Genomic DNA, 9770 nt, shown 5'->3' with positions numbered 1-9770 from the left:
TCAGAATATGCTTGAATAAACAACTTGCAAAGATGTGAAAAGGTTGAAAAATTACAGTAGGCAGGTTTAACTGTATACAACTTCAGCCAGTGTAGGCAGTTTCATTGGAACATCACAGAGCATAAGCAAATCACACCAGCTGTTCAGGCTCAAAATGCGAAGGAAATGCTGAACAAAGTTCATCTATACCATCGCATGTTCACATTAAATCTTGTCACTTTCAAAATATCAAAGTATACACTACTTCACAGAAAAATGTTTTTTTATGTCCAGGACAGGAGAAGAGAAATCATTTTGCTACCAGTCACTGTCACAGTAGCTTTACAAACACAATGATTGGATACAACTGATTTCATTCCTTTTCATTGGACAGCTCAGATTATGTTAATTAATTCTCTGCATGTCACTGTATCAGGATTTATCAGCTGTTTCACCAGATGGCCAAGCAGAGTGAAGGTCGTGAACTTTGTTAGGAAACCAGGGAAGCACTGAACAGACAGAACATGTAGATTTAAGTACCTGTAACTGGAAAGATTTAAAAGTTCATACACTCATTCTTCAAGTGAATGAAGTTGCTAACCTAGAGTGTGCAAACCTAGAAATGTACAGCTTCTCGGCACTAGAGAGACTGCAAACCACACACGTTAATCTTTTCCAGTCAAACACACAATAACTCAAAGAATGAGTACACATACTGAGAGTGAATGAACAACAAGTTAACAATATGTAAAGCGAAAAAGGAGTTTTACAATTTACAACACACAAATGCATAAAAAGAAAGGAAAATATAAAAAGAAAAAATACAAAGCACAGGAAAAATGATTAAATTAGCTACTGAATTATAGTTCAGCCAAGAGCATATCTCCCAGCAAAGCTCTGCTATTCACAGGTTATTTCCTGTAGACTATTACATACGTTTCACCTAAAGACCTACATGTGTGAAATCAAACCCTCAGATTTGAAGATGATGGGCAAAATACCTGTCACAGGCTTGTTGTTAATTGACCAGAGCTTTTCCACACACCTGTATAACAGATATGTGGTCAATATTGCTTCAGTACATGATAAAAATATTACTCTCACTCTCTTTCAAACACCACGCCCACCAACAAACAAAACAAAAACATTGAGACTTATGTGACGATAATCCCCCCCCACTCCCCCAAAAATAAATCTACAGCACTTTCAGAAGACAATTCTTGTACATGTGGGCTGGAATTCTTTCATATGCGGAAATAACAAACAATAAAACTGGCAACCTCCTCTCCTCACATTTATGTTTTGAAAATCATGAACCTCAGAATTCTATGATGGAAGTCACGCAATAAAAGATAAGTAATAAAACTTGATACCACTGATGCAAGTAAGTAAATCTCGAGGGCATTAAAAAAATTAAAGCATGCCCTGATTAAAAAATCAAAAAAAAAAAAAAATTGTACGATGGTTTGGTACTTCTGCGAACAGTTTCAGGAAACAACATCAGGCTTAATAACACAACAGATAACATACTAAACAGTCGTGTCGGTCTGCCTGCCATGTCTCTTGTTCCCTATAAAAAGTGAGGCTTGCACTTTACCATCGGAAACATTAAGTTTGCAGAAAAGCGATGTGCTAAGTCGTTCAGGAAAATCTTGTGCTTGGTCTAATAATTACCAGCATAACCATATGTCTACTCTACAACCATTGTCTGAAGACACTGACAACCTGTAACTGTAATATAGTACAATTTTTCATCAAGACAAAGGATGACTGGAACTCGGCTTCAGTTGGCACTTCTCAGTGAGATATCAAGCTTGGGGATTTCCCCTTCACACACAATAGTGCACTTTCCCCTCAGAGATATCAAGACTTGGGGATTCCCCTTAATGCACAATCATGCAAATTCCTCGAGAGATATCAAGTTTTGGGATTTCTTCTGAAGAAAACAGGCTTTGGGGATTCCCTTTCACATACAATAGTGTACTTTCCCCACAGAGATATCAAGCCTTGGAGATTCCCTTTCACACACAATAGTGCATATTCTCCAGGAGGTAACAAACTTTTGGGATTTACCTTCACATATAAGAACACACAATAGTGCGCTTCCCCCCTAAAGATATCAAGCCGTGGAGACTTCCCCCCTCACTTAACTGTGATATGACCTCTACTGTCCAGTCACCTGCTTTATAATACTGGTGTCACACCCAGCACAGTAAGTAATCAATTCCCTGTGCCCTTGTGTATGGGCCCTTCACAAAATGTTTAGCACGAAATCAACACAGATATAAACAATAACAGAACATCAGTCTGCTACCTTCTGAAAAAATCAGGTCTTACACTGGAGTGTTTTTTTTTTTTGTTTTTTTTTTAAAATTGGTGGGCAAGACATATTAATATCAGATGTCAGTTTCCATGACTTATCACCTCATGAACACAGCCACGGCTGTTTAGCACTTAGCCACAGCCTCACATATCAATGCAAAATAAATAGTTATTTCTACTTTTCCTTCCTTTTTTTTTTTTTTTCACAACAGAAGATCAGTTTCGTCTCGGATGACGTTTGATCTTCCGGCTTAGCGATTCCTCTTCCTTCAATTCCTGTCGGAATGCCGTCAGTTGTTCTGCAACAAAATCACTTGTGTTCATGGCGTGAATTTATATAAAGCTTCACGGTTTTTCCAAAAAAAACAAAAAAATAAAAACTAAAATCATACTTAATCCAAAATTACTTCCAATTTAGTCATGTACTTTTCAATTTTGATAGTGTTCTCTGATTTTAGTGAAAACACTGGAGATTTTGGATACTGAACAAGACACACTCCTGTACTTTTGGTGTACACTGGTGAGTCAACTAGAAGAATTTAATATGACCACAAAACAGTTGATTCATTAATGCAAAGAAAGTTGTCAGTAACAGACCAAAAAATGTTCTTTCCTACCTATAAATAGAATCTAAAATGTAAACCAAACTTTCAAAAACCCACTGCGAGGTCATAAAATATATCGACTTAAGTATAAGTGCACTGCTGCATTCATACAATGTTTGACACAAATAACATCCATTATTGCTGATTAAATAGTGAGATATTTGCATTGTGGCAGCTCATGAAAAATTCTTACCTCTCAGAGCAGTGTACGCTTCAATCTTACTGGCCAGCAATGCGTCCAGCTGGCGTGCATAGGCTGTAAGTAAAACAGTCGTATTTTAGTATGATTTCAGTAAAGCCATGTTCACAATACAATTTATCCCATGCCAATAGTCAAATGAAAATAAGAGAAGGTCTGTTGTTTCATTACTTAGAAGGTGAGTTTGGAGACGAATTATTCTTCAGTCATACGAGTCCAGATTTAATCTACTTATTTGTCTGCTGCTTGATGATATACACCCCAGAGTTTTTCCCTTTTACACAATCATTGTCAATTTTATGGATGGAGGTAGTCCATTTGTGCTTTTTAAAGTAAAAGAAATTTGACATATGAAGCAGGGATCATCTTACTAACAACTGAAAACTATGCGTAAAAATACTTACAATTATTTTTTCAGGTTTTTTTAAGAGTGTTGAAAGGCATTCAAATATTTGAAAACAATGGTCGGCTTTATGAGCCATAATGTTGATATCTGAGAACTCTGACGTCACATCAAATTTTTTTCCTGATAGTCACCAAAAGGTAACATCATTTCAGTAATCTTTCACTCATGGGTGAAAAGAGTTATCATGACATTCAGTGTCGTGATCAGAGTTGAAAAAACTTCCTGTGACACTAGAGTTCCTAATCTCTGACAGTATGGCCCTTCAAGCCTACCTTAGAAGTCTAATGTTTGAGCACCCTTAACTCTTTTCACAAAAATCAAAAAAAAAAAATTTAGGTATATTTATGTATATTATGTTTTAAGTGATCTACTTTTCTGAGGTCTTTTCCTTTAAAAATTCTGACATTTATCGAAACATTGAGTCCCATCAATGCCTCTACATCCTCATACATCCCTGTGCACATTGACGCGGCCCCTAAAGTATGTACGTTCGTAGGGGGGAGGGGAGGGAGGGTTGTGTGTGCTTCATGTACACGGGGCACACAAGGGATCAAAGTTTCAACTATAGTGGTACGTGCCAGACAAAAAATCATGTAAATGTATAAATACGATACGTGCTATTAGATTAGTAATACTCGCCATGCATTGTACACCAGCGTCCCGAACAAGACAGGTGTCGCTGATGCTCTTCAGTGAAAAGCACATGTTCTGTGATGCTAAACTTTTCAGTCATGGCTGATCAGAACTGTAACAGATGCTGTTTCAGTGCTCAATTGAAAATAGCTCGGAATTTGAAAATCATTTGATCATTAAGACTGAAGCTGTACCTTTCAGTTTTCTAGCGGATATCAATGCTTTTTTCAAATCACAAGTAGGTCATATGACATTTCCAAAAGGCTGTTGATGGCCAGGCACTCAGTACTGTCGAGTTCTAGCAATTAACCACAAGACACCATGTTAATTCGTTTAATTGGTGAAGGTAGTACATTAACAAGATAGTATTCAAGATTCAACCGGAAAATGACACAGAAATGAGCAGAGGAGGTGAGTTTGATTGCCAGGAGTGGGAGTGCCACAAGTTAAAATCTGCGCTTTTTTTTTTTTTTTTAGACATCCATGGACTGTCAATGAATGTAAGAATTTTATTAATCTGATTGGAGTTTTATGTTCTACTCTAGAAGTTTTCATTTCCGTCATCTGACAATGAGTCATTCGGTGTGTATACACACTGTGTCTTTTTGTTGCAGGGCGAATCCATGCCGCCAAAGTGCTGCCACCTCTTAAGTATCATGCCAAAGACACCAGACATGACACCCCACCCAGTCACATTATACTGACACCGGGCCAACCTGAGCACCAAGTGAAGCAGCAGCAAGTACCATTTTTTAAAGTCTTTGGTATGCCCGATGCATGTTTGATTTGTCTCCTGGCCTCGAGGCGGGTGCTCTAACCATTAGAGTTGTGCTTTGATCTTTTGTCCACGATAGTTGGCATACATATGAAGGTGACTATGAAAAGGGCTCCTGTTTGAGGAGGTATATACCTTCTGTATCATAATCTACTTCATCTGTCATCTTGAGCAGTTTTCGGTCCTCAGCTAACCACTTTTGAGATTGCTGATCAAACATGAACCAAAAAAAAAACAAAAAATAATCATTAATTTTCCAACAACTTCATGAACATTTTTTTTTTCATACATAAAGAAGCAGCTAAAGCTACTCACTTATAAAATCCATTTATGTGTCATAAATTATACCCCATTTATCAAACACAAAAGCTTTAAAGTTAAACAGCTTCACTTTCAGGTAAAATGAACTTTCAAACAAAATTTTCAAATTAAAATATACCTCATGTGCGCATCTACACAGCAAATTTAAAAACGTCTTTCCCAATTGCCCCATCAGCTCTGGAGCCTTCTTAGAGGTTGACCTGTTCACTTCATTATACACTAACCTCAAGCAAACTGCGGTGGCTGTCCACCACCTGCTCCTCTAACTCCTGCATGTGATTGACAGCCTCGTGAAATGTCAGCAGTTCATCAGACACCTCCTCTTGCTGAAACAACAACAACATCACCTTACTGAACAAAAGCTTAATATCGTTACTGGCTGTATTTAAATCTCAACTTTCCCTACACGTGCATGGACACCATGTTTGATTCAATTTTTTTTATTTGATTGGTTTATGGGGAAACTGGAGTAAACCGCTGGCCTAGGTACTTCCTGACAAACTTCCTGACAAATAAAGCAGCAATCTGATGAATGCATATTGTTTTACTTTTATGTAACACTTAACAGCTTTTCAGTCATATGACAACGACGAGTCATTAGGTGCGTGTACATATACTGTGTCTTCTTGTGGCATGCCGCCGAAATGCTGAGGCCACTGAAGTATCATGCTGAACACACCAGACATGATACCCAACCCAGTCGCATTATACTGATGCCAACCAGTCCTGTTCCCTTGCTCTAACCTTTCAGTGCTGAGTGACAAGTGAGTCAACAACAAGTACCACTTATTAAGTCTCTGGTATGACATGACCAATGGATGTGATCCCAGGTCTCAGGGGGACGCTCTAACCATTAGGCCACCAGAGCTGGATCTGAATATGCAACGTGATTGTGAAGGGCTTGAGAGTTGCAGTGGAAGAGCACTGTTTACTATGAGAGATATGGAAGGCCTGAAAAATGAAATTTAGTATATTGTATGTGCAACAGTTCAGCAGCATTGTTGTTCAGAATATTGAACAACAGCTGTGTCACCGAAGAAAAAAAATAAAAACAGATACAGCAAAACATGAAGTAACATAAAGAGAGTTGATTACTATAAATCTTCAACCTTTTCAACCACTAAGCACTTTTTTCAATGGAATTTCTGCATACAATTATTATGAAAATGAGGCTAAAAATAATCTGTTTGCATCACTACAGATGCATGCCTCATAAAACAGTGCAAATTATTTCTCTACACCCCATAGTTCTCTCAGAATGTTTTAAAATATTGGTTGCAAATGTGATTGAAAAGGTTGAAAAATTCGGGTAATCTTACATTTGATGTTTTCAGCATTGCCAAGTCGCTGTTCTGCGGAGACATGGTCCCAATATCGACATTGTTAGGAGGGGCTACATCTGCTGGCTTCCCTTCCACTGGTCCCCCAGGTCCAAGCTCCTTCACCCTGGAACAGCAAACACACACACACGCCCTTCAGTGAAGTCAATGAAGATTAATTACCCACACTGCATCTTCACAGTGTAAAAAAAAATTTTGCACACCACATCTGTATGGACACACATTTCCAGCAGGGTTTATTTTTCCTAGAATCAAGGCAGATGCCCATAAATTTGTCTCACAGAAAGTGGGAACTTAATTCCAGTGTATTCAATTTGGTTCTTAACATATTTTTCAAAGCAAATAAGTGATAAAATGTAAGCTACATCAGAGACAAATACCTATTTCTTCAGACAGGTACCGATCATAGTAGTCAGTTAATAAATAATATATATGTTTTTTTTTTTGTTTCCAGTGTTTATAGGTTCCCTTGTCTTTGATGTATTGGGGTATCCCGTCGAAAAAGTAAATCTCCCACCAGGTATTCATGGGGTATAATTTTTATGATTCATTTACTTATTTATTTGATTGGTGTCTTACGCCGTACTCAAGAATATTTCACTTATACGGCAGCGGCCAGCATACGGTGAAAGGAAACCAGACACAGCCCCTGGGAAACCCACAACCATCTGCAGGTTGCCGACAGACCTTCCCATGTACAACCGGAGAGGAAACCAGCAAGAGCTGTAATTTTCTGAACCCTGAAGATTCAGAATCAAATTAAAGCTGTTATCCAATGTTGCCGGGGACCACGCGACTAGACTTTTACCACCTCTGGTAGCCTGATGTCTATAAAGTTCATGATAATGGTAAAAAACATGAGAGAAATGTAAAGGAAATGTACTGGAGTTGAATCCTATGCTGCAAAACATCATTTACAATTGGCCAAGTGCTGAAGACTAGAATAGAGACTAGGTCACTTTGATCTTCTGCTGATACTAGAGGGCAAAACACACAAAAAATATATTGTTGTGAAGTTGGTGCCCCAAAACAGAAGACAGAAAGAATACATTGTTGCAGAGCTGATGACCCGTCCCACTGTAAACTGAAGTCAATGGTTTCATGCAGTCTAGCACGAAGTTCCCATGTTATTTACATAGGACAATATTGTCCAATTTTTATTGTTTTTTTGGTGAAAACAACACAAAGTACAAAAATAATTCTTGCAGATTTCTAATTGTGACGTCAATTGCACCAAACAGTGTGTTTGTTAAAATCAAAAATCGACCCACTTTTGAGCCAAGTTCATTGGTCAATTTTGGCCTTATTTGCATACCAAACTGAAAGTTTTTTTACAGTATGGGTAGGGCAATCCTCCTAAAAACTGTAAACAAGAAGTTTTGGAGAAAATTTTTTCTACCTTATCAGTATAATTCAAAATGGCAGCTAAATCATGTGACTGGTAAAACAGCAGAAAAGATCAAAAGCTGCTTCATATGTTTCTTTTTAAGACTCCAAAGTTTGGATCTTCTACCTTTGCCAGTTTTGGAGATATTACAATTCAACAACTTGACCAAGAATAATAATAATAATACATGCAATAATGATCCGAATGATTTCAAGAGGTGTCTAACCTTAACTACATACCTGTCTGCATACCGCAGAGTGTTGAGTGTGTGTTCACAGGAGTTCATACCAGGTGATATCATGGCGATCTGAAACAACAGAGACACACACAGGTGGTAATAACATAAATACACCAGTCTCTGTCTACAGTCCAGCTGAGGCTCTGCTGAACTCAATTCTAAGGAAATAGTTCAACAGCCTGGGTCCACTTTTATTTATTTATTTGAGAGGTGTTTTACGCCTCAAGACTAGTTCACTTACACAACCGTTGCCAGCATCATGGCGCGAGGACACCAGGCAGAGCCCGGGGGAACCCACAAACTTCCACAGGTGGCTGGCCGATCTTCCCATGCACAGCCAGAGAGGAAGCCAGCATTAGTTGTTCTTGAACACAGAGCAACCACTTTGGTGAGAGGCTCCTGGATGGGGCCTCTTTTCCAAAAAGAGTATAACATAACATCACCATGGTCTTAAATGTTTGACGTTTGACACCTTCTCTATAAAACTAGCACTTCACCGGATTTGTAATTAAACAATGAGACATTCGTCTTAGACCCACATCTGTTCCTATCATGTAGCAACCATTCGGGGTCTATCATGTTTCCAGTTGAAGTCAACAATTTCACCCGGCAAACTCACCATACAAGTCCTTGAGTTGTCACCAATAAAGGAGTCCCTCAACACCTGTGTAAGTTTGCTCACACGGAATGGCAAATGGGCTCCCTTCCTTCCCAGAGCACGGATGCACTCCTGTAAGGAAACAAATGAACATTCATCAGCCCAGCTAACAGGTTGTCAGTAATTTTACCTAAACACCTTAATTCTTCAACCTTTTCAACTACCTCTGCCACCAATATTTTGAAACATTCTGAGAGAACTATGGGTGGTAGAGAAAAAATTTGCATAGTTTTGTGAAGCTTGAATCTGTAAGGACACAGGAAAAACATTTTTACATCATTTTCATATTAATCGTATGCATAAATTCTACTGAAAAAAGGTTGTGGTTGAAAACGTTGAAAATTGACAGTAGTAACGCAGGAATATGGAGAAAATATTGTGCACTTGGGGGTTGAAGTTTGATTGTGATCAGTAACAAGATCCAGATTACGAAAACTCTTAACCCTTGACCCTTTACCTGCACTGAGGACATTTGTACATTAAGATAAAACAGAGCTTTGCACACTGAGAGCCACAGTTTTTTTTGTGTTTTTTTTATTTGACTGCATTGAACTCGAGCATGCTTCCATGACAACAGTGGGAATTATCACTGAGCGGATACTGAAGCTGGACTAAAGAAAGCCGGAACATTAATCAAGGAGATATGGTCTCTGAAGAGCGTAAGCCATAAATTTTTATTTATTTATTTGATTGGTGTTTTACACCTTACTCAAGAATATATCACTTATACCACAGCTGCCAACATTATGGCGGAAGGAAACTGGGCAGATCCCTGAGGAAACCCACGACCATCCGCAGGTTGCTGAAAGACCTTCTCGCCTACAGCCGGAGAGGAAGCCAGCATGAGCTGGATTTGGAATTCACAGCGAAAGCATTGGTGAGAGGCTCCTGGGCAACTGCGCCCTGC

The 9770-nt window shown here is 38.6% G+C and overlaps 1 protein-coding gene across 1 annotated transcript in view; it reads right to left on the bottom strand.

Moving 5' to 3' along the window:
• Positions 1 to 1167: 1167 nt before the first annotated feature.
• LOC135470663 (kinesin-like protein KIF2A) overlaps positions 1168 to 9770 on the bottom strand; it is a 33461-nt gene continuing 24858 nt past the window's right edge. The window contains exons 16-22 of the mRNA XM_064749698.1: positions 8825 to 8935; positions 8207 to 8274; positions 6560 to 6686; positions 5465 to 5566; positions 5055 to 5127; positions 3100 to 3162; positions 1168 to 2600 (exon numbers count right to left, since the gene is read on the bottom strand). Coding sequence (XP_064605768.1) covers positions 2518 to 2600; positions 3100 to 3162; positions 5055 to 5127; positions 5465 to 5566; positions 6560 to 6686; positions 8207 to 8274; positions 8825 to 8935 — 627 coding nt within the window. The 3' untranslated portion in view covers positions 1168 to 2517. The remainder of the gene's footprint in view (positions 2601 to 3099; positions 3163 to 5054; positions 5128 to 5464; positions 5567 to 6559; positions 6687 to 8206; positions 8275 to 8824; positions 8936 to 9770) is intronic.

This window comes from Liolophura sinensis, chromosome 7 (assembly GCF_032854445.1).
Source record: "Liolophura sinensis isolate JHLJ2023 chromosome 7, CUHK_Ljap_v2, whole genome shotgun sequence".
In the NCBI taxonomy this organism is placed as follows: domain Eukaryota; kingdom Metazoa; phylum Mollusca; class Polyplacophora; order Chitonida; family Chitonidae; genus Liolophura; species Liolophura sinensis.
The sequence above is the reverse complement of the archived record's forward strand: the minus strand, read 5'-3'. Positions and strand labels throughout refer to the sequence as shown.